Raw genomic sequence first — 25,902 nt, forward strand, 5'->3', positions numbered from 1 at the left:
CTGTGTTAGCAGAAGACAGTTATTTTCCATAACAGTTTTAAATAATCTGTTATGTCTCCTGTTAGGAACCATAACTTCCTGACTAGCTATCATTTCAGGTATCTTACATATTTATAAGATATAGAACAAAAGGGAGGGTTTGAGGCTGGCCGTCAGTCATATGAATTTTGGATATGAAGATGTTTCTTCAATTTCTATGCTAATTAATAGCTATATCAATTATTATTTAGTAGAATCAAATCAAATCTTTCTAGAGATATTTTGATTTTGTTGTATATCCTTTACCAAAATTTTTTGAGTGATAGGGTTGTACTTCTGTCTTTATTTGTTGATGAAAAAATAATGCTCATTAGAAATTAGTGAAGATTTAGTTAATAGTATAGCACTTACACTTTAGCCATCCTTTCCTCCACCCACTCCAAAGGGCCACATGACTCCATAAAGTTTTTCTTTATGGTGTTATTCCCAGTAAAATAGTTTATCTTTCTTAATGATATAGGTTTTTTTCCCAAATCTTGATGAGATACCTTTGTGACTGGTGATTAGTAGAAACAGAGAGGCTTCTCTGTGTTGCTTAGCCTCTTCCTGTTTTGGATATCCCTGAATGATTACATTACTTTTATAGACTACCTCCACTCTCAGTGTTTAATCAGATCTTCATAGTAGCTCTGGTTTTTATAACCTCTCAGAATACCTGTTAGAGCAGCTACTAAAGGAATATCATGTTTTTCTAAGGTCAAGGTTTAACTTACTAGTAGGTTGTGTATGTAAATTTGTGACCACTTAAGTCTCCAATAAGATTTAGGTAGAAGTAGAGGTCCTAAGCATGTCAGATATGAATTAAAAGTAAATGATACATGATATACATAGTCATTTAAGTCTTCAGAAAAATGTTTTATTTCTTATATACATAAGCTAGGTCTGTTGTCTTAGAAAGTCTTCAAAAAAATTTAAGGAAAATTTGAGGGAACCCCTAAAAGATTACAAATAGACTTTTTAAATTGAAGTATAGTTGATTTATTAGGTTGGCCAAAAAAGTTCATTCGGTTTTAAGTAAAAATAAAAGACACATTTTTCGTTTTCACCAAGAACTTTATTGAACAGCATATTCATTAACCAAACAAACTTTTTGGCCAACCCAATACAATATTAAGTAAGAAACAGGTGTACAATATACTGGTTCACAATTTTTAAAGGTTATATTCCATTTATAGCTATAAAATATTGGCTATATTCCTTGCATTGTACAATATATCCTTGTAGCTTATTTTATATATAATAGTTTGTATCTCTTAACCCCCTACGCTTATATTGCCCCTCCCCTCCCTCTCCCCACTGATGACCATTAGTTTATTCCGTATATCTGTGAGTCTGCTTCTTTATTGTTACCTTCACTAGTTTGTTGTATTTTTTAGATTCAAATGTAAGTGATATCACACAGTATTTATCTTTCTCTGTCTGACTTATTTCACTTAGCATAATAGCCTCCAAGTCCATCCATGTTGCTACAAATGGCAGAATTTTATTCTGTTTTGTGGTTGAGTAGTATTCCATTGTAGATATATACCACATCTTTATCCATTCATCTGTTGATGGACACTTCAGTTGCTTCCATATCTCGGCTATTGTAAATAATGTTGCTGTGAACATTGGGGTGCATGTTTCTTTTCAAATTAGAGTTTTGGGGTTTTTTTCAGATATATACCCAGGAGTGGAATTGTTGGGTCATATTGTAGTTCTATTTGTAATTTTTTGAGAAACCTCTCTACTGTTTTCCACAGTGGCTGCACCAATTTACATTCCTACCAACACTGTCTGAGGGTTCCCCTTTCTCGACACCCTTGCCAACATTTGTTATTTGTGTTCTTTTTGATGATAGCCATTCTGACAGGTGTGAGGTGATATCTATCATCTTGTGGTTTTGATTTGCATTTCCTTTCCCTGATGATTAGCAATGTTGAACATCTTTTCATGTGCCTGTTGGCCATCTGCATTTCCTTTTTGGAAGAATGTCTATTCAGGTTTTCTGTCTATTTTTTAATCGGATTGTTTGTTTTTTTGGTGTTGAGTTGTATGAGCTGTTTATACGCTTGGATATTAATCCTTTATCAGTCATATCATTTGCAAACATTTGTTCCCATTTAGTAGGTTGTCTTTTCGTTTTGTTGATGGTTTCCTTTGCTGTATAAAAGCTTTTAAGTTTAATTGGGTCTCATTTGTTTATTTTTGCTTTTATTTCCTTTAGGAGTTGGATCCAAAAAATGCTACTGCGATTTGTGTCAAAGAGTGTTCTGCCTATATTTTCCTCTAGGAGTTTTATAGTATCCGGTCTTACATTTAGGTTTTTCATCCATTTTGAGTCTATGTTTTGTATATGATGTTAGAGAAGTGTTCTAATTTCATTGTTTTGCATGTAACTGTCCAGTTTTCCTAGTACTGCTTATTTGAAGAGATTGTCTTTTCTCCATTGTTTATTCTTGCCTCCTTTATCATGGATTAATTGACCATAAATGCATGGATTTATTTCTGGGCTCTTTATCTTGTTCCATTGATCTGTGTGTCTGTTTTTGTGCCAGTACCATACTGTTTTGATGACTATAGCTTTGTAATATAGTCTGAAATCAGGGAGTGTGATTCCTCCAGCTCTGTTCTCTCTCAAAATTGTTTTGGCTATTCGGGATCTTTTGTGCTTCCATACAAATTAAAAAAATTTTTTGTTCTAGTTCTATGAAAAATACCGTTGGTATGTTGATAGGCATTGCCCTGAATCTGTAGATTGCCTTGGGTAGTATGGTCATTTGAACAATGTTGATTCTTTCAATCCAAGAACACAGTGTATCTTTCCATCTGTTTGTGCCATCTTCAGTTTCTTTCATCAGTGTCTTATCGTTTTCCAAGTATCGGTCTTTTACCTCCTTAGGTAGGTTTATTCCTAGGTATTTTATTCTTTTTGATGCAATGATAAATGGGATTGTTTCCTTAATTTCTCTTTCTTTTTTTTTTAAATTTATTTATTCATTTATTTATTTTTGGCTGCATTGGGTCTCCATTGCTGCGCGCGGGCCTTTTCTAGTTACGGCTAGTGGGGGCTACTCTTCATTGCAGTGTGTGGGCTTCTCGTTGTGGTGGCCTCTCTTGTTGTGGAGCATGGGCCCCAGGCACGTGGGCTTCAGTAGTTGTGGCACGTGGGCTCAGTAGTTGTGGCTCACAGGCTCTAGAGCACAGGCTCAGTAGTTGTGGCACACGGGCTTAGCTGCTCCACGGCATGTGGGATCTTCCCGGACTAGGGCTCGAACCTGTGTCCCCTGCATTGCTAGGCGGACTCCTACCCACTGCACCTTGCTAGGCGGACTCCTACCCACTGCACCACCAGGGAAGCCCCTTAATTTCTCTTTCTGATAGTTTTTTCATGTTTGTTTTTTGGCTGTGCCACACGGCTCCTGGGATCTTACTTCCCCGACCAGGGATTGAACCCAGGCCCTTGGCGGTGAAAGCGTAGAGTCCTAACCACTGGAGCACCAGGGAATTCCCTGATAGTTTGTTGTTATTGTATAGAAATGCAACAGATTTCTGTTTATTTTGTATCTTGCAACTTTACTGAATTCATTGATGAGCACTAGTAGTATTCTGGTAGTGTCTCTAGGATTTTCTGTGTATAGTATCATGTCATGTGCAAACAGTGACAGTTTTACTTCTTCCTTTCCAATTTGGATTCTTTTTATTTCTTTTTATTCTCTGATTGCTGTGGCTAGGACTTTGAAAACTATGTTGAATAAACGTGGCAAGAGTGGGCATCCGTGTCTTGTTCCTGATCTTAGGAAATGCTTTCAGCTTTTCACCACTGAGTATGTTAGCTGTGGGTTTGTCATATGTGGCCTTCATTAGGTTGAGGTATGTTTCCTCTATGCCCACTTTCTGGAGAGGTTTTATCATAAGTGGATGTTGAATTTTATCAAGAGCTGTTTCTGCATCTATTGCTATGATCATAAGGTTTTTATTCTTCAATTTGTTAATGTGGCATATCACATTGATTGATTTGCAGATATTGAAAAATTCTTGCATCCCTGGCATAAATCCCACTTGATCTGATGTAGGATCCTTTTAATGTATTGCTGGACTTTGTTTGCTAGTGTTTTGTTGAGGATTTTTATATCTATGTTCATCAGTGATATTGGCCTGCAATTTTCTTGTTTTGTGGCATCTTTGTCTGGTTTTGGTATCAATGTGATGCTGCCCTCATAGGATGAGTTTGGCAGTGTTCCTTCCTCTGTAATTTTGTGGAATAGTTCGAGGATAGGTGAATTGATAGAACTCACCTGTGAAGCTATCTGGTACCAGAGTTTTGTTTGTCGGGAGTTTTAAAATTACTGATTCAATTTCAGTACTGGTAATTGGTCTGTTCATATTTTCTATTTCTTCCTGGTTCAGTCTTGGGAGATTATACCTTTCTAAGCAGATAAAACATGGTACAATGTAGTGGTTAAAAGCACAGGCTTGGAAGCCAGAGTGCCTGAGTTCATATCCCAGCTTTATAATTTCCTAGTGTGCGATTTTTAGCAATTTACTGTGTCATTTTTTAATCTATAAAATAAGAATAGTACCAACCCCACAAAATTGTTGTGAGGATTAAATTAGTTAATACATATAAAGTACTTGGAACACCACCTGGCACATAAACATTAGCTCAATAAATATTAGCTCTCATTATTGTCATCATAGTCTTCATCATTATCATTATTACCATTATTGGATAAATTATCTATGTAGAAAATCCAAAAGGATATACAGAAAACTATTAAAATAATAAATAATTTAGCAAGGTTGCCAAATATAAAACCTGAAAGGAAAGGTCAATAAAGCTCCCAGACACCAGCAACATTCAGAAAATGTAGTTTTTAAGAAAAATTATAGTATCAACAAAATGTGTAAGTATCTGGAAATCTAACAGAAGATTTGCGTACCATTTATTATGAAAACTAAATTACTTTTTTGAGAGACATGAAAGAAGGCCTGAATAAATTAAAAGAGATCCTATATTTTTAAACAAGGAGATTCAGTGTCATTTCTGTCAAAATCTCAACAGGATCTTTTATGGAACCTGACAGGCTAATCCTGAAATTCATATGAAAGAATGGAGGACCAAGAATGGCCTAGATAATTCTAAAGAAGATCAAAATGGAAGGAGACAACATAATTACTATAGTTAACACTGCTGTGTGGCATACAGAAAAGTTGTTACGAGAATAAATCCTAAGTGTTCTCATCATAAAGAGAAATTTTTTTTTCCTTTTTCTTTTCTTTTTATTGTATCCATGTCAGAAGGTAGATGTTCGCTGAACCTATTTTGATAATCGTTTCACAATGTATATATATATATATATATATACATCTCAAACCATCATGGTGTGTGCCTGAAAGTTACACAGTAATGTATGTCAGCCATCTCTCAATAAAACTGGGAAAAAAATGGAAGGAGACTCAACCTATCAGTGTGATGATAAATAAAACATTGTGGTGCTAGTGCAAGAACAGACAAAAAGACTAAGGCAACCAATAAGAAGCACCTAAGAATAGACCTAAATATACATATGGGAGATTTATAGATGAAAGAGAATGTGTGGCTCAAAAAGTGACACTGGGGAAACTGGACTATATAGCAGAAAGTTAAATTAGGTCTTTACCTCACATCATACAAAAATATAAATGCCAGATGGGATTAAAAACCTGAATGTGAAAAGCAAAAAAACTTAAAACTCTTAGAAGATGTGTATAAATAAATTACATTCTCTTTTGTTTTATTACAGTTTATGCTAGCCTAAATTTTGGCAGTAAGACACAGCAAACATTTGGTAGTCAGACGGAACGGACTTCATCATACTCTGGTCCAAATCCAAGTTCAGGAGGCTTCATTCTTCCATCCTATCCTCTCTCATCACCTCGAGCTAGTCCAAAGCACACGTCTCTTACTGTATCTCCAAAGAAGTCCCAAGATAATTCTGTTAATTTCTCAAATTCCTGGCCTCTTAAAAGCTTTGAAGGAGTTTCAAAGCCAAGTCCACAGAAAAGGCTTGTCAGCCAAAAGTCATCTGATCCTACAGGTATACATGATGGTAAAAATTAATACTTTGTTCAAATTTATTTGTATGTTCGAATAATTACTTTGAAGTTCGGGTTGTTAGATCTTTAAAAGCTGGTAAATTGTGTTTTATTTCTCTGAATTAGTAAATATTTAAGAAAATATTTAACAGAAAGTTAAATAGATCAAATGTGTAATATAAAATGCAATTGAAATTTTCATTTCTTTTTTTTCTTATATTGGCACTTCAGAATCCTTTTTCGGAACTAAACAAATAATAATGCTTTATAAGGTACATGAACATGAACAGCCTGAGATCCTACTAACAAGTTTTAGCTTTACAAATATAAAATATCATTCATATATTTACTATAATGTCTAGTATTTATTAGACATTTATTGACTATTTACTCTCTGTTAAAATTATTTTGATGGTTTTTCTACTACTTGTTATTAACTAAAACATTCTTTTCTTAACAATAGCCCAGTCCAAAATCATAAAATTAACATGTTAGCTTACTTAAGACAGATTCAGTCTCAAAATAAGAAGTCTTTTAAAGGCAAGCCCCATGTCCCAAATGCTTTCCTATCCCTAGCCCCTGAGATCAGATATTTCACCTTTAAACTACCCTACAACACAAATGTTCCAGTTTATAACCATAAGGTCAATTTATTGCATAGTCAGCCGATTTTATTACTTTCTCTTAGCACTGAGTGTTCATTCTCTTCTTTAATTTATTTCTGTATTTGTCTTTCCTCCAAAATCAGATATTGTATTGAAAGCTGAGACATTATTCAACTTGTTCTCCCTAGTGCCCAGTATTACTGCTTTGCACATAGTAGTCATTCAAGTGTTGCTTACATAGTTATATCAAGCCAGATAATTAACCCTTCTAGCTTATTACGGACTTTACAAGTATTAATCATGATGATGTGTATGAAGAAATTTCACGGGATTCCCTGGCGGTCCAGTGGTTAGGACTCCATGCTTTCACTGCCAAGGGCGCGGGTGCAATCCTTGGTCAGGGAATTAAGATGTCACAAGCCATGCAGCACGGCCGAAAAAAAAAAAAAGGTTCACTTGGTATATAATATTTTTATTTGATATGAAAGGATTTTGGGTGGTCCATTTTTGTTATACTTTTTAGGGGACACTGATATTTTTATCTCAAGTAGCAATCTTTATTTCTAGTAAAATATAATGTGCTTTTTAATTTAAAAACACCTAATTCTAAACACTTGTGATTTTAATGCTATCAATAACTGTTTTTCAACTTGAAGTTGAAAAAAAAAAAGAATAAAATATGTCGTTTTCATGCAGGAGAAAATTCTCAAGAGAAACCTTCTCCAGTTCAACTTACACCTGCCTTGGTGAGATCACCATCTTCCCGACGAGGCTTAAATGGGACCAAGCCTGTACCTCCCATACCACGGGGCATCAGCCTTTTGCCTGATAAAGCTGATTTAAGTACAGTGGGACCCAAAAAGAAAGAGCCAGATGACATTTGGAAGAGTGAAAAAGATAGTCTTACAATTGATCTTTCAGAATTAAATATCAGGGATAAAGATTTGGATCAAGAAGAGGTTAGAACCAAATATTTTCAGTAATTTTTAAATGCTTGTAATTGTCTATAAATAATAGTTGTTATTTAAGGAAAAATCAAGTACTTTTTATCCCATAACATGATGTCTTATTTGTAAAAATATTTTATGTTCACAATAGAAGACATGGAAACTATAGTGAAGTATTAAGAAGAAAATTCATCACACCAAATTCCACTACCCAGAATAATTTATCAGTGTGACTCTAATGTCTTTCCTTCCAGTATTCTGTGCATATATTATTCCTTTTCAAATTAAAAGTACAGATAATATAGCAATATACCCATGCACTAACCCCTACCAAATGAACAATTTGTCGTTTTCGTTTCCTACTTTTTTAATAAATGAAACATAACATAGTTCCCTTCCCAATCCAGTTTCTCTTTCTTCTTCACTGGAGGCACCACTGTTACCATTAGTTTGTGTTTTATGTACTTTTTATATTGCTATAGTAGTATTTTGATACATTTATAATGTACTCATATAATTGATTTTGGCTTATTTCTAGTCTTTTGCTATTGCAAACTATGCTGCAGTAAACATTCTTGAGCATGTTCCTTGTGCATATGTGCAAGTTTATTTATCTTTATGAAATTGACAGCATATTGTATTTTCATCTTTGAATCCTAGGTCACTCCATTTATACTATAAAAATGTATTGCCAATATGATAACTCTACATATTAATTATGCCAGAGAAGGTATGTGGCTGCTAGGTTACTTTGGATTCAGAGCAGTATTTCCACAGATGCTTCCTTTTTATCATTTCAGTTTGCCTGATGTCAGGTTGAAAAGTGTTTTACATTAAATACGTAAACTGAAACACCCAGTGATGATATTTTGTGGTCTTATTTTAGCCTGTTTTTAAGACGTAAGGCATCATGTACTGATAGTTTGTTCAAAAAAATTAATGCATATTCATTTAAAAAGCATTTCTTTAACATTAAGCATGTGTAAAACTAACTTATAAAGAATCAAAATTGGTTCTTAATGAATTAATTAGTCATTCCAACTTCTAATTGCTTGTAAAATCTTTTCTTGTTTTTTTCTTTTTGCTTTTGTTTTTCCAGTTATAGTCCAATGGTACTATGAAGGGAATTTATTTACAGGAAACAAACTTACAGAAGAGGCATTTTCCTGTGTAACTCATAAATTTCATCTGATCCTACATATTGTCTTTTATGATAACTTAAAAATAGTCCTTTTAGTGGGTAATTGAAAGGGTAATTTCTTTTTTATAATTATTAGTAAATATAGGTGGATACTAATGTTTTTGGATATTCAACCTTCCAAGGATTTACTAGGGAAGTGACTGTACTATCAAATCAACTATTATAATTGTTATAATCAAAATATAAGCAAAACACAGCTTATGTATATTTCTGAGTTCCTTAACTTGTTCAAGGCTCTATTCCCAAACTTAATATATATGTGATAAACATTTCTACTCTGCATTTTTATAAATACTTGTCTTCAGAAGTTACATACAATGATCTGTTATTCTCTGAACTCTTAACACTGGCAAACTTGATGTAAACTTCAAATTTAGAAAGCTGATTACTTTTTGCTGACCTTCTCATAGAACTTCTAAATAGCCACATCAGCACACTATTGACCTAAGGTTAAATGGACCTCTGTGACTTTAACTGTGCTACTATCTGATTCAATGATTCACCTATGAATGAATTTTTACAATATATTAGTCGTTGTGCCCAGTGCTGGAAGTACCATGGTGAATAATATCTTGAGATCCTTCCTCTTAAGGAACTTATAATCTAGGAATTTGTTTATAAATAAATACCTGAGTGATGAAATCTGTATTTATACTATGTACAGATATGTTAACATCCATCTTGTTAGTATTGGATTGAAGAGTGGCTAGCTAGGTATAGTTATTGGAGTTTGAAATTTAAGGATAACTTTTACTTATATAATTATTTTGTAAAGTTAATTGTTTTAATTTTTTTTAGATGCAGAGCTCTCTTAGGTCCCTTCGTAATAGTGCAGCTAAGAAAAGAGCAAAACTGAGTGGCAGTACTTCTGATCTTGAAAGCCCTGATTCTGCAATTAAGCTCGACTTGACTGTGGACTCTGCATCTCGATCTTCCTCTCCAAACATCAGCTCTTACAGTGAAAGTGGAGTTTACAGCCAAGAATCTTTGACTTCTTCTCTGTCGACAACTCCCCAGGGGAAGAGAATAATGTACTTTATTTTTTGATATGTTAAATGAATTCTGATCTGTAATTTGTAGTCTGAAGCTCTAATATCATATTAAAAAAAAAAACTTTAAGACCATTTTCTAGTTTTTGAAACGTTGAAATACATTTAAAAGACAACAGAAAATTTACAGATATTACCTTGGTTGGCTTTGGTTTGGGGTGGTGGTGGAGAGACAGAGCATAACCCCAACTAAATTAATATAAATCCTAGTCCCAAAGCCCCACTTATTCTTATGCCTAAGATTTATTCTAATATTCCTTGTCCTTTAGCTCTTTTCTGTATCATTGACTCTGACGATTGACCAATAGCTGATATTACTGTTTTCGTTTAATGATTTTCGTTTAAAATTCAGCACCAGTTTCCTCTAATCGATGGATAAATTCCACCCAGCCATTACCCAACTATTTCTTATATTTTGTTATTCCATTATCTTGTGCGAGTTTAGGACTCCATGCAGTAGCTTTTGCAGCCCTCTCAGGAGTTTCCTTACCACAGCAGTGCTAGAATTAGAGTCCTGGTCACCCCATACTGACAGCATAGCAATTCGACAGACTTTTCCAGATTACCTCAATAACCCTTTTTTTTTTTGCGGTACGCGGGTCTCTCACTGTTGTGGCCTCTCCCGCTGCGGAGCACAGCTCCGTACGCGCAGGCTCAGTGGCCATGGCTCACGGGCCTAGCTGCTCCGCGGCATGTGGGATCTTCCCGGACTGGGGCACGAACCCGTCCCCCTCATCGGCAGGTGGACTCTCAACCACTGCGCCACCAGGGAAGCCCCCTCAATAACCTTTAAATCTTAAACAGTGATCCTACCTTGATTTCTGAAAATCTCTGTGACCCTATTCTAGAATTTTGGGGAATCCTTTCCCTCTTTATTGTATTTTATTTTATTTTTAAATTTTATTTTTTTATATTGGACTATAGTTGATTTGCAGTGTTGTTTCAGGTGTATTCCTCTTTATTTTAGACAAAAACCTAGGAGTAGAATTACTAGGTCTTGGGTAGATGGACATTTAACTTTTTAAATAAGTGCTAAGCTGCTTTCTAAGATGCTTGTGCAATTTTATACTCCTGTCAGCAATGTATGAGAGTTCCAGTTGTTTTACATCCTTATTAACCTTTGGTGTTGTCAGTCTGTTTAATTTCATTTTCCTTTGATTTTATCCATACCATGTTTACATATAGAGGTAAATATTTAAAATCAAATTTACATTATTTTTACTTAAGTGAACTAGAACCTCTAATAGGTAGAGATTACATAATCCAAGGAGAGATGATGTTCTGTTGAACATTAATGTAAAAGGGCGTTTTATTTCAGCAGTTCATAGAATTAAACCAAATTTTTGTGTCCCATTGTGAGAGGTTTGTCTCATTCCATGATTTCCTTCCCCACATTTTTTAGCTGAAACAGCAGCTTATTTTGCAGTTGGAAATATTTTATTACTGGAAATTCCTTTGTTGTAATTACCTGTGTAGAATAATGCAATATATTTATAGAATGAATTTGGAATGGCTATGTGGGCTGGTGAAGTAATTATGTTTACATTAAGTTACCAGACATTTAAAATATATACATTTATCTCTTAGACCTAAAGTTTTTCCTTTATCTTACATGAGTGTGAAATTTTATGTTACATAGTCTTACAGTTTCAAGGTTCTGTAAGTAATCTGGAACGCAATTGGGAAGAAAAGTTCATTTTATATTGTTGATATAACATTTAGAATTCACTATTTGCAATATTGTTTCATAGAGTTATTCTCTTCAGATATTAAACTCCGTGAGAAAGGAGTTCAGTATACCCTCATTTATGGACTGAATTATCTTTAATGAATTTACTATTTCCACATTTTATTTTATTAGTTTAAGAGCAATTATTCTCAACCAGCTTACATCCTGCCTTAAGAATCACGGCCAAAGAAAGTCACTACTACTTGTGCAGGGCTTTCATCCTTACGTGGGTTGGGAAGGAAAAATTATTGAGAACCACTTTTCTAGAGACTGAAGTATTTTCTTTCATCTAAGTCAAATACACTCAATATAAATGTAAATTGACAGTCATCTAGTCTAGAGAAATTACTCTTTTAAAATATTTAACATTGATTTCTCACTAGGTCAATTAACAAATATGCCTACCCAACTACTAAGAATTGTACTCCTTTGTAAAATCTCTTCTTAATAATATCCATCACTGACTTATTGGCATTTTAGCTCTTACTGATTTTAAACAGTTCCCTTTATGTACAGACTTAATATTCTTCAGTTTACTTTCTTTGTGAAATAAGGCCTGTAGGCCTTTATGAAGTCAAGAAAGTATAGCAAATAATAGTCCATGAAGAAAGCGGCATTTGCTAAAACTCACTTGTTGCTGATCTCTAATATTATTAAGTCCCTATTTTTATATTATATATGAAGGTAGATAATATACTAGATGATTAGAATCATTTGGCTTAGTTCTGGAATGGACTGTCTTTGGGTCAGGTTTTTTTTTTTCCCCTTACCCAAAGAAAGATTAAACAGCACAAATTGTAGTGTCTTCATTTCCTTTGGTAATCCTCTCATGAATAATTAAGGATTGACCATATGTTGAAAAGGTTGGAAGTTCAAAAGGTGAAATAGGAATACCAATAAGAAATATTCTTAGCCATAGTTTATCATACTTGTTGCTGCCTCACTATCAAAGTTTATTGAGTTAATAAAAGTATAGAGAATGTTTGATATAAGAATGCTGAATAGCTCTAGATCTTCAATGTTTATTGAAATTACTTTGTTTCATTGTAGGTCAGACATATTTCCAACATTTGGATCAAAACCTTGTCTAACAAGACTTTCTTCTGCAAAGAATAAGAACTCTCAGGTAGCTGAACAAAGCCCCAGTGCAGGTATTCTATGACTGTTTTATAAATAATGTTTTATAGAAAGTATGATTTTTAAATGATTAAAAGATGATGGCAAATGTATTTTAGATTTAGAATTTTTGTAATTACTAATTAAGACTAACCATCTTCTTAACTCCTTAAAAGGCCATTTTGGCAAGAATACTTACTATTCTTGGAAGAAAAAATACTTACCTGAATAATTGATACCCCTTTAAACCCATAAGTTACCCGGTCTGGCTCCTACACCAGGACATTTTGATTTAATTGATACAGAATGTGACCTGGCCATCAAAGTTTTTGAGAACTCTCTAGGTGGCTCTCTAGGTGATTCTAAAGTGCAGAATAGTTTAGAAACCACCGGGGGCCACAAAAGACAATTTCTTTTAAAAATAATATTTAACTAGTGTAAATATCTTGTGTTAAGCATTTTGCAAACTAACCTGGAAATCACTAATTTATAACAGCAGTTCTTAGAAAATAGGTTCAGGTATTAGTAATAAATTAGAAAAATATTTGAATTCTGATCAATTTAGGATGGGAACTATATGTTCTTTATGATTTGTAAAACTATTGAATTATGAATTAATTATAGCAAGTTGGGATATGATACTTATTTTTGCATGATCTCAGTGTGAAAGTCCTAACAACCCTAAGGTTTACCTTATAATTACTTTCCTAAAAAGCTGTGTGTGTATCTAACTGTTTGCTAAGATTTTAAACTTCTTCCTCCTAAATATATCTTAATTTCATCTCTTTGTAATTCCCACTATCACTCTTACTCATTTTTTACCTAGCCGCCTAACATTTCTCTCCAGCTTCAGTCTCGTCCACTTACAATCCCTTTCCCATAATGCAAAACTGACTATATTGCCTAGCCTAAATTTATTCAGAGCATTCTTCTTTGATCAGAGCCGTGCAGACATCTCCAGCTTCATTTTCATTTCCTGCTTTGTATGTTGTGATCCATTTAAATCAAACCACCTTCAGTACCATTTCCTATCTCTTTGCAGTTGCACATACTATTTCTTCTGGATGAACTCAAATCCACACCACACCCCATTCAGCTGTGAAAACAACTCAGTTGCTTTCTCTGGGAGGCCTTCCCAATTCACAAATAAAATTGATATTACCTCTTTTGTAATATCATTACATTTTGCACTGACATTTTTATAGTGGTATTGCACTATATAAGTAAAAAGTATTTTATTTTTTTGGACTCTCAGATTCTTGATCCCCAGAGATTATTTACCCCTGATTGCCAACAAGTGCCTGTCATAATTATAAAAGCCCAACTCAGCTATGTGTGTCTGGTATACTGGCTTCCACAAAGCTTGTGTGTTAGACTAAGAGATAGTTATTCTACTAGGCACAGGAAGGCAATGTATATGTGCTTTGGAGTCTGAAAGACTCTAGCTGGAATCCCAGTTTGATATTTTAATAATCATATTCTTGCTCTGTGCAAGTTACTTAATTGCTTTGAAACTAGTTCCCTCATCTGATGATGTAAACCTTGAGAAGGGTAGTGAAGATCTAAGTATATAACATATATAAAGCACCTAGTACATAGTGGGCACTTGGTAAGTATTTGTTCTCCTAAAGGGGAAGACCCAAAGAAATATAATACATAAAGTTATTCTTTAATTCTTTTTTAAGGCTGATTATCCTAATAAATTATTTATTACTTTACAAATAATTATATAAGTTTGAAGAGACACTTTGTTGCCAGGTTGTATCCAGTTTATAAAAATGGAACCCTCTTTTGGAAGAATATTCTTGGAATTAGAGAAGGGTAGATTTAGAAAACCGAGATTTGAGTTTCCCTCTGACCCTAGTTGTATGACTTTGTGAGTCATTTAAATTTTAGTGGAGTGATAGGTCTTACAGTAATACACACTTCTGTATGCGATGTTCAGTGTTTCCCAAACTTGTTTAATAGTCAGTGTTTCTCAAACTTGCCTAATCCTAGGAATCACTAGGAATGCATATAACATACAGGTTTTGGGGCCTCACCTTATACCTACTGAATCAATCTTCAGAGTTAGAAATCTGCATTTTTAACAAATAAGTTAGGTATTTCTAGGATCAAGTTTTAGAAACACTATTATTGTATTTACTGTAAGATATTCTTGGTTAAATTTAATATGCTTCCAAAATGTTAAGTTGCTAATGGTTTAGGATTTTATAAATTTGGGTTTACATTTTTTGTTTCTTTGGGATAGGGTTTGTTTTGTTTTCAGTAAGCAAGTGATTTCTACAAGTTTATTGTTGTTTAATTGGTGAAACATAAAAATGGTAATGCTCAGAATAAGGACTACCTGAAGATAAAAACAAAAATAATTACGTAAAAATTATAAATTAATTCTGTCTTCACATCAGCATTTCCAATAAAGATTTCCACATAGATTCCACTACTACCTACTATAGCACATTGTGCTGAATTTCCTGAATGTTGTTTTAGCAAACTTTTTTCCTGTAGCTTTACGTTAGTATCAACTATTAGTAGAAAGCATTTCCATCCAAAGCCAATATCTTTATGAGGCTTACTTTATGAATTAACTATCAAAATTAAGAAGAATTTAGAAAGATATCCATGTTATGCCCAGAAGGTCTCTATCATTTAACAGCAGATATTTTTTAAATCTTTCTCAATGAATCTGACCTAGTGCCCTATACTCTGCAGTACTCTCTAGCCCAGCGGCCACCAGCCACCTCCTCTCCCTGCTGTCCTGTTTTTATTAAAATACCCTCAACAGTATTAAAAACAAATTATATTTTATTGTTATTACTTAATGGTTTACATGGCAGCTATACATAAAAATGGATGGTGACTTAAATATATATTGCCTAGGATTTTCCATTTAGTAGTTTTGTGGTTTTAACAGCTGCAAAGTATTAGTATAGGGTGTTCAGTTTAAACATTCAAATGTAGATTAAAATTTTAGGTATTTATTAAAAGGAGGCCTACATTAGGGTTTGATTTGTTTTTAACTAGGAATATAACATTTGTATATTTATGGTACACTAGTCCCTGTACTAATAACCCCTTTACATTTTCTTCATTCAATCCTCACAGAGGTTCTCGAAGAGCTACTACTATTATCCCCATTTTACAAATAAGCTTAAGTGTCTTGACCAGCTTCTGTCAGCAATTTAAGTGGCAGTGCTATGATTTAAAGCCAGGAAGCATAATTCCAGATTCTGAGCTCCTTTCCTATATAGTTTATTGCCTCACAAGCCAGACCATGAGAGTGGGAGAAAAGAGAGAAATGGAGAATATAGGCCTCTCTCAGGAAGCAGTTTAAAAATTCTAGATTTAAAAAAATTCTGTTTTGCTGTAAAGTGTCGTTTAAACATTAAATGCCTGTCATGTTTTTAAAATATATATATTTGATTATCTCTTTCAAACATTGAATTTTGTATTTCATTGTAATTTTAAAGCCTCTTTTGTAAAATGTGATAGTATGGCTTATAATAAATGTTCTGATCTGCTAGTAAGGTAAAAGTATTATAAAAATTTTAAATAAGATAAAACTTTAAAAAATTACTGTAATGTTATAATTTTTAATATTATGTTATTGAACCTTTTTAAAGGTTTAGAAGCCAAGATAGATTTAGAGGAGAGATATGTACCTATGGTATTACATCATTCAAATAAATATTTTTATGTATTTTATTTATTTTATAGGGATTACAACATCCAATGTAAGCATAATTGGTCAACGTGTGAACTATGGGTTTGGATGTGGTGATTTTGAAGATGATAGGTCACATGACATTTCACCTAGTGTTTTAAAAATACAAAGTAAGGAACACCCAAGACATTATAAGCATACAAAAGGTTAGTAAATTTCATAAGTTCATTTTTAAGATTCAGTGTCTCTCTGTAAGCATGCCAATAAAGAAAAACTAACTGAGGTCTCAGTTTTGAGATTTTTCTTCTTACCCTTCTGCTGCTGTGTTGTTGTTTGAATAATCTTGCCAAATAGGAGAACACATAGGTTCACATATTAATTTATGGTTTTGTCTGAGGAGCCAATGCAGGGAAGCTATTACCCAAGAGGTGAAAACTAGGGTTTCCCTGCTGACCTTTAACCCCAGGATACACACACGCATACACACACATACAGACATTTTACCATTAAAATGCGACGGAGAAATCATGTGAACAAAAGACTCCCAGGTGCCTACTTAGGTTGTAACTATGGAGTAAAACTGGAAACAGGAATATAATTTCCCTGTGGTAGAACCTGGGAAGCTTCCTTGTTATCACTAACCATTGTTAATAATTTACATTCCTTTTTTTTTTTTTTAAACTTAGTAGCAAGCAGCACTTCTATGACTGCTCTGTTTTTTTCAGAGATCCTATTTCAGCTGCATTTAAATTTTTTTCCTCAGGGTAGAGAGGAAGTGATTTTGTTTTGTTGTTGTTGTTGTTTTTTACTATTGGGGTATAGTTGCTTTACAATGTTGTGTTAGTTTCTGCTGTACAATGAAGTGAATCAGCTGTATGTATACATATATCCCCTTCCTCTTGGACCTCCCTCCCACCCATCTAGGTCGCCACAGAGCACCAAGCTGAGCTCCCTGTGCTATACAGCAGGTTCCCACTAGCTATCTGTTTTACACATGGTAGTGTATATATGTCGATCCCAATCTCCCAATTCATCCCACCACCCCTTCCTCCCTCCCCCATGTCCACACGTCCATTCTGTACATCTGCGTGTCTATTTCTGCCTTGCAAATAGGTTAATCTGTACCATTTTTTAGATTCCACATATATGCATTAATATATGGTATTTGTTTTTCTCTTTCTGACTTACTTCACTCTGTATGACACTCTAGGCCCATCCACCTCACTGCAGATAACTCAATTTCGTTCCTTTTTTATGGCTGAGTATATTCCATTGTATATATATACTGCATCTTCTTTATCCATTCATCTGTCAATGGACATTTAGGTTGCTTCCATGTCCTGGCTATTGTAAATAATGCTGCAGTGAACATTGGGGTGCATGTGTCTTTTCGAGTTATAGTTTTCTCCAGATATATGTCCAGGAGTGAGATTGCTGGATCATATGGTAGCTCTATTTTTAGCTTTTTAAGGAACCTCCATACTGTTCTCCATTGTGGCTGTATCAATTTACATTCCCACCAACAGTGCAAGGGGTTCCCTTTTCTCCACACCTTCTCCAGCATTTATTGTTTTTTTGATATTGAGCTGCATGAGCTCTTTGTATATTTTTTGAGATTAATCCATTGTCAGTTGCTTCATTTGCAAATATTTTCTCCCCTTCTGAGGGTTGTCTTTTCGTCTCGTTTATGGTTTTCTTTGCTGTGCAAAAGCTTTTAAGTTTCATTAGGTCCCATTTGTTTATTTTTGTTTTTAGTTTTGTTATTCTAGGAGGTGGGTCAAAAAACAAAGAGGGAGTGATTTTGAAGGGTATAAATATTTCAATAGAGTAAATAGAAGTCACCTGTATTTAAGCATTGTGGCCTACCAGTAAAGGTAAGGAGCTGTCATTTTTTTGTGTGTAGCAATCTTGGTTATCGTAAGGTCAAATTCTCTTGCTTCTGGTCACCTTAAGTCATACATGTGCAGGTAATCAGGCATTTTAGACATGTATATTTTTTGTGGAGCTAACACAACTTCAGTAAGAGGGAACTTGATTAGAAACCTTTTGTGTTTTGTTGTTGTTTTTGTTTTTTTGGTAAATTTCTTAAAATTTAATCCTTAATATAATTCATAGTATCTGTTCTTTTTAGGAGAGATCATTTGTCCATTGTTTTTACAAAAGAGAATGACAGGGTTTTTTCATATTTACTTACATATTTTCTTATATAAAAAATCAAATGTAAAAATACTTTTCTTCCTAAAGGTAATATAATTTAATTGTTTTTAAATAATTGCTGAATATGTTCATTTACTGCCAGTGGCTTTTTTTGTTTTGGACAACAGACTCATAAAAATATTTGTATCTTTGATCAATAGTTAATTCTATTCCAGAAAATTACTTCACACTCACACTTCCAACTCTAAACCAAACATATACTAGGTCTATCTGGCCAACAAGAATAAACATGTTCAAAACCAAACTTACCTTCCTTTCTGGACCTGCTCCTCCTCCTTTTTAATCTATTTTTATTAGCAGCATTACCATTTTCCCAGTTACGGAGACTTAAAACTTTACAGTCATCTTTTCTACTTCTCCTTATCCTCCAAGTTCAGGCAGTGACCAATCTTACCAATTCTTTTCAGTTTAATTTGGGCTTTCATTACTTCTTCCCTGGATAATTACAGTAGCCTTGTGATAAGACATTTTATCACTTATTTTCAGTTCTTTTTAATTAAGGCTACATACTCTTCCAGAATTATCTTTCTAAGGTACAGTCATCATCTCTTCCATACTCAAAACCTTGAGTGGTTTTCACAGAATAAATTTCCTACTCTGTAGCATAATTTTTAAGACCCTTAATAATCTTGCCTCAGCTTACCTTTCTTGAATTACCTCTCACTATACTTCTTTTCATGCCAAATGCTCTAGAATTCTTAATACTAGAAGTTTTCTTGGTTTGTATGTACAGTCTTCATTGATGCCCTTTCCTAATCTTAATGTGTCCAGATCATGTCTGTTTTTTGAATACTGGCTAAAAGCCATTTCTTTAGGAAGCTTTCCCCATGTTTCTGGTCTGGAGTAGTATAAGATAAAGTTAAGATACTGTCATCTTTATATCCCTATTATGCTTTGTATATAATGGTGTTCATGCCACATGTTAAATGAATGGAGTGGTGATGAGCCAACCAAAACTAATAGTGTGGCCTTGGGCACAATCAGACAAAACTTGCATGCTCAAATAATCAGGTTAAAGTAAATATTGAGTGCAGTGCTAAAAGGAATAAAAAAACCTTCCAAAAGAAATATTGGCAATGAGTGGCAAATGTGAATGGATTCCTTTTACAAGAAACTTCAGACTTTTTTAGGATTAGCTCTCAGAACCACCTCTTCTTCCTTTTCTCTGCTGGTTGTCCCTTTGAACCTTCCCATTTTCTAGCATATTAACCTGGAGCCCCAATTAATGATTTGAGAAAGTGATTAAGATGGATGCTTGGAGTGTTAGCAAACTAGATTCCATGAGTTAATATTTTCTCTTTCTCTGTTTGAATGAATGGGACAGAAATAACAAAAAAAGATTATATAAGGATAGTTCATATGCAAAAAATCTTTTAAGCATATTTTTTCTTTATATGTTAGAATTGAGATTTGAGCAATATTTCTTTCAGTAATTCTTTGCTTAGAAGAAACTGTAGGGTAAAAAGTAAAAGTAACATTAAAAATGATGTTATGATCGCTGCTCATTAATTATTTCCAGTTCTCCTTTTGGCTAATCAGCAGGAATACACTTCTCTGACCCTTTGCAGTTAGATGATCACATGAGTTTCTTTAACCAATGAAACGTAATCAGAAGTGACATGTGGGTAGAAGGGCTTTAGAACAGGTTCATGATTCTCTTTTTCCATCTTCCTCCTGCCACTATGATTCTGATGTTCTAGATGATGAACCCTGGTCCTTGAGTAAGGATTATATGGAGCAGAACCTCTCCCCTGTTTCAAGAACGAATATTATATGATTGAAAAAAAAAGCTTTGTTTTGTTAAGGTAAAAATAAAAACAACCAAAAAATGGTGTTATGTCAGCCTCTCTTATAAATGAAATTAAGCTACTTAAATATGTTTTTTATGTGTTTCCTCATGAGATTTGTCTAATTATCAATCATCTCTTAATAGTTTATGTATAGATTTTATGTTTGTGAACTACTGTGGAGCAAATAGTTCCATTTACTGAGATTTGTTTCTCTTTGTCACCAAACACTTTTTGGGGCTACCTGATGTTTCTGTCAGTTGACCCTAAATTAATTATATTTTGCTTTCCATTTTTTCTGCCTTACAACATTCATCTAACATTTATTGAGCACCTGCTATGTGCCAAGCACTGTACTAACGGTCTCTGGAAAAGAATGATAATCAAAACTAGACATAGGTGCTATTCCCATAGAGCTTACAGTCTAGTAGGAGAGAGGATAATTAAATAATCACAAACTGAGCTAGAAGTTAACCTAGGAAAGTACAGATTGCTATAAAATTGACTTGATCTGTTCCTGGGGGTTAGAAGCTTTCCTTCAAAGTTATCCTTTTGTTGGTTGATTATCATGTGGTGATTATTTTCTTGTATATCTTTTCCACTCTTTTTTGGCTGTGTCAGGTCTACATTGTTGCGCTTGGGCTTTCTCTAGTTGTGGCAAGTGGGGACTACTCTTCGTTGCGGTGCATGGGCTTCTCATTGCAGTGGCTTCTCGTTGCAGAGCATGAGCTCTAGGCATGCGGGCTTCAGTAATTGTGGCACGTGGGCTCAGTAGCTGTGGCTCGCAGACTCTAGAGCACAGGCTCCGTAGTTGTGGCACACGGGCTTAGTTGCTCTGTGGCATGTGGGATCTTCCTGGACCAGGGCTCAAACCTATGGCCCCTGCATTGGCAGGAGGATTCGTAACCACTGCACCACCAGGGAAGTGCCATCTTTCCCACTCTTAACCTTGGCATGTATAAACTCCTTAAGTGTTTCAAGGTTTCTTTTCTCTCTAGTGCCTAGTCTGAGCTAGGTTTCTTTTTTTAATTGAAATATAGTTGATTTACAATATTGTATTAGTTTTACATATATAGCAAAGTGATTCAATTATATATTTTTTTCAGATTATTTTCCATTATAGGTTATTACAAGATATTGAATATAGTTCCCTGTGCTATAAAGTAGATCCTTGTTGCTTATCTATTTTGTGTATAGTAGTGTGTGTATGTTAATCCCATACTCCTAGTTTATTCCTCCCTTCCCTCCCATTTCTATTTGGTAACCAGAAGTTTGTTTTCTATGTCTGTGAGTCTGTTTCTGTTTTGTATATGGATTCATTTATATTATTTTTTATATTCCACATATAATGATAGCATATAATATTTGTCTTTCTCTTTCTGACTTACTTAGTATGATATTCTCTAGATCAATCCATGTTGCTGCAAATGGCAATATTTCATTCTTTTTTATGGCTGAGTAATATTCCATTGTGTATGTGTATATATGTATGTATGTATACATATATATATATAATATATACATATACATCACATCTTCTTAAACCAGTCATCTGTTGATGGGCACTTGTGTTTTTTCCATGTCTTGACTATTGTAAATAGTGCTGCTGTGAACATTAGGGTGCATGTATCTTTTCAAAGTAGTGTTTTCATTTTTTTCTGGATATATACCCAGGAGCGGAATTGCTGGATCATGTAATAGTGTTTTCCATCATGTTTGCACCAATTTACAGTCCCACCAACAATGTACAAGTGTTCTCTTTTCTCCACCTCCTCTCCAGTATTTATTACTTGTAGACTTTGATGGTAGCCATTTTGACCGGTACCTCGTTGTGATTTTGATTTGCATTTCTCTGATACTTAGCAATGTTGAGCATCTTTTCATGTGCCCGTTGGCCATCTGTATGTCTACTTTGGAGACATGTCTGTTTAGGTCTTCTGCCCATTTTTTGAGTTTGTTTTTCTGATACTGAATTTTATGAGCTATTTGTATATTTTGGATATTAACCCTTGTTGGTCACATCAATTGCAAATATTTCCTCTGATTCCCTAGGTTGTCTTTTCATCTTGTTTACGGTTTCCTTTGCTATGCAAAGGCTTTTAAGTTTGATTAGGTCCCATTTGTTTATTTTTGCTTTTATTTCTTTTGCCTTGGGAGACTGATCTAAGAAAACATTAGTACAATTTATGTTTGAGAATGTTTTGCCTGTGTACTGTTCTAGAAGTTTTATGGTGTCATGTCTTACATTTAGGTCTTTATGGGTTTATTTTTGAATATGGTGTGAGGTAGTGTTCTAATTTCATTAATTTACATGTAGCTGTCCAGCTTTTCCAACACCACTTGCTGAAGAGACTGAGAACTTCTCAAACATAGAGAAGGAAACAGATATCCAGGTGCAGGAAACACAGAGGGTCCCAAACAAGATGAATCCAAACACCCACACCAAGACATATAATTAACGTGGAAAGAGTTAAGGAAGGGATTCTAAAGACAGCAAGAGAAAAACAAAGAGTCAAAGAGTCAGTTACAGGGGAATCTCCATAAGGCTATCAGCTAATTTCTCTGCAGAAACTTTGCAGTCCGCAAGGGGGTGGCATGATATATTCAAAGTCCTGAAAGGGAAAAACCTACAACCTAGGATACTCTACCCAGCAAGTTTATCACACAAATCAAAAACATACATAGATTCACAAAAACCAAAAAGAAAGGAACTCCAACATAATACACAATCATCAAACCACAAAAGGAAGAAATGAACAAAGAAGAACTACAGAATCAACTGGGAAACAAGGTTTAAAATGGCAATAAGTACATACCTATTAATAATCACTTTAAATATCAATGGACTAAATACTCCGATCAAAAGACACTGAATGGGGGCTTCCCTGGTGGCGCAGTAGTTGAGAGTCCGCCTGCTGATGCAGGGGACACGGGTTCGTGCGCCAGTCCGGGAAGATCCCACATGCCGCGGAGCGGCTGGGCCTGTGAGCCATGGCTGCTGAGCCTGCGCGTCCGGAGCCTGTGCTCCGCAACGGAAGAGGCCACAACAGTGAGAGGCCTGCGTACCGCAAAAAAAAAAAAAAAAAAAAAAAAGACTGAATGGCAGACTGGATAAAAACACAAGAACCTACAATATGCTGCCTACAAGAGACTCACGTTAGGGCAAAGAACACATACAGATTGAAAGTGAGGGGATGGAAAAAGGTATTTTATGCAGATGGAAATAACAAGAAAGTGGGAGTAGCAATACTCGTATCAGACAAAATAGACTTTTTTTTTCTTTTTTTTAATAAATCTTTGTTGGAGTATAATTGCTTCACAGTACTGTGTTAGTTTTTGTTGCACAACAAAGCAAATCAGCCATATGCATACACATGTCCCCATATCCCCTCCCTCATGAGCCTCCCTCCCATCCTCCCTAACCCACCCCTCTAGATCATCGCATAACACCGAGCTGATCTCCCTGTGCTATGCTGCTGCTTCCCACCAGCCAACTATTCTACATTCAGTAGTGTATGTATGTCGATGCTATTCTCACTTCACCCCAGGTTTGCCCTCCCACCCCATGTCCTCAAGTCCATTTTCTAAAGACAAAATAGACTTTAAAACAAAGTTCATAAAGAAAGACAAAGAAGGACATTATATCATGATAAAAGGATCAATACAAGAAGAGGATATTATTCTCATTAACATATATGTACTCAGTATAGGAGCACCTAAATACACTATATAAAACAAATACTAACAGACATGAAGAGAGAAACTGACAGGAATACAATAATACTAGGAGACTTTTAACACCCCACTGACATCAATGGACAGATTTCCAGACAGAAAGTCAATAAGGGAACAGAGATCCTAAGTGATGCAATAGACCAGTTGGACTTAATTGATATCTATAGGACACTACATTGATAAAACCCAGAATACACATTCTTTTCAAGTGCCCATGGAACATTCTCTGCAATAGATGACATACTAGGTCACCAAACAAGCTTCAACAAATTTAGGAGGATAGAAATTATTTCAAGCATCTTTTCTAACCACAATAGTATGAAACTGTAGAAATCAGCCACAGAAAGAAAAATAAGAAAAAAACCCATCACATGGATACTAAGCAACATGGTAGTAAAAAACCAGTGGGTAAACGATGAAACCAAGGAGGAAATCAGAAAATACCTCAAGACAAGTGACAATGAAAATACAACTTTACAAAATCTGTGGGATATAGCAAAAGCATTTCTAAGAGGGAAGTTTATAGCGATACAGATATTCCTCAAGAAACAAGAAAAATCTCAAATAAACAACCTAACCTACCACCTAAAAGAACTAGAAGAAGAAAGACAAACAAAACCCAAAGCCAGCAGAAGGAAGGAAATAAATAAATATCAGAGAGGAAATAAATAGAGATCAAAAAAAAAAGAGATCAATAAAACCAAGAGCTGTTTTTTTTGTTTGTTTGTTTTTAAGATAAACAAAATTGACAAACCTCTAGCCAGGCTCACCAAGAAGAAAAGAGAGAGGACCCCGAAAAAACATAAGAAGGTAAAGAGAAATAACAACTGATACCACAGAAATACAAAAACTCATGAGAATACTATGAAGAGTTATATGCCAACAAATTGGGCAAATTTTTAGAAATATACAGCCTGCCAAAATTTAGTCAAGAAGAAACATATTTTGAACAGACTGATCACTAGAAGTGAAATAGAATTTGTAATTTAAAAAGCTCTCTGCAAGCAAAAATCTCGGGCCAGACAGCTTCACTGGGAAATTCTACCAAACATACAAGACCTTACACCTATCCTTCTCAAACTATTCCAAAAGATTGAAGAGGAGGGAACACTCCCTAATTCATTCTATGAAGCCATCGTCACCCTGATACCAAAACCAGACAAAGACATTAAGAAAAGAAAAAAGAAAGAAAATTACAGATCAATATGTTTCATAAACATAGATGTACAAATCCTCAACAAAATATTAGCAAATATTTTTTGATTTGGTCCAGTGGTTAAGAATCCACCTTCTAATGCAGGGGACGTGGGTTTGATCCCTGGTCGGGGAACTAAGATCCTACATGCCGCGGGGCAGCTAAGCCCGTGTGCCACAGCTACTGAGCCCACACGCTCTAGAGCCCATGAGCCACAACTAGAGAGCCTGCTTGCTGCAACTACTGAGCCCGCGCACTCTGGAGCCCATGTGCCACAACTAGAGAGCCTTTGCGCCACAGCTACTGAGCCTGCACGCTCTAGAGCCCACGTGCTGCAATGAAAGATCCCATGTGCTGCAGCAAAGATCCTGCGTGCCACAACTAAGACCCAATGCAGCCAAATCAATCAATCAATCAAAAAAAAAAACTTTCCAAAATATTAGCAAACTGAATCCAATGATACGTAAAAAGGATCATACATCACGATCAAGTTGGATTCATTTTAGGGTCACAAGGATGGTTCATCATAATAATCAATGTGATATATCAATACTACATCAA

At 34.8% G+C, this 25,902-nt stretch overlaps 1 protein-coding gene across 4 annotated transcripts in view; it reads left to right on the plus strand.

The window, feature by feature from the left end:
• The window catches only part of TOGARAM1 (TOG array regulator of axonemal microtubules 1), an 80,779-nt gene that overhangs the window by 20,686 nt on the left and 34,191 nt on the right, over nucleotides 1-25,902 (plus strand). For 3 of the 4 annotated variants that reach the window (XR_003795990.1, XM_029238730.1, XM_029238732.1), the window contains exons 4-8: nucleotides 5,805-6,110; nucleotides 7,398-7,660; nucleotides 9,648-9,880; nucleotides 12,678-12,778; nucleotides 16,461-16,613. Coding sequence is in view for 3 of the 4 variants with exons in the window: in XM_029238730.1 (XP_029094563.1) it covers nucleotides 5,805-6,110; nucleotides 7,398-7,660; nucleotides 9,648-9,880; nucleotides 12,678-12,778; nucleotides 16,461-16,613 (1,056 nt within the window). In the remaining variant the exon portion in view is untranslated. The remainder of the gene's footprint in view (nucleotides 1-5,804; nucleotides 6,111-7,397; nucleotides 7,661-9,647; nucleotides 9,881-12,677; nucleotides 12,779-16,460; nucleotides 16,614-25,902) is intronic. The other variant, XM_029238731.1, reaches the window with a different exon arrangement.

The sequence above is a fragment of the Monodon monoceros genome, unplaced genomic scaffold (assembly GCF_005190385.1).
Source record: "Monodon monoceros isolate NGI ecotype Baffin Bay Population unplaced genomic scaffold, NGI_Narwhal_1 Super_Scaffold_21, whole genome shotgun sequence".
In the NCBI taxonomy this organism is placed as follows: domain Eukaryota; kingdom Metazoa; phylum Chordata; class Mammalia; order Artiodactyla; family Monodontidae; genus Monodon; species Monodon monoceros.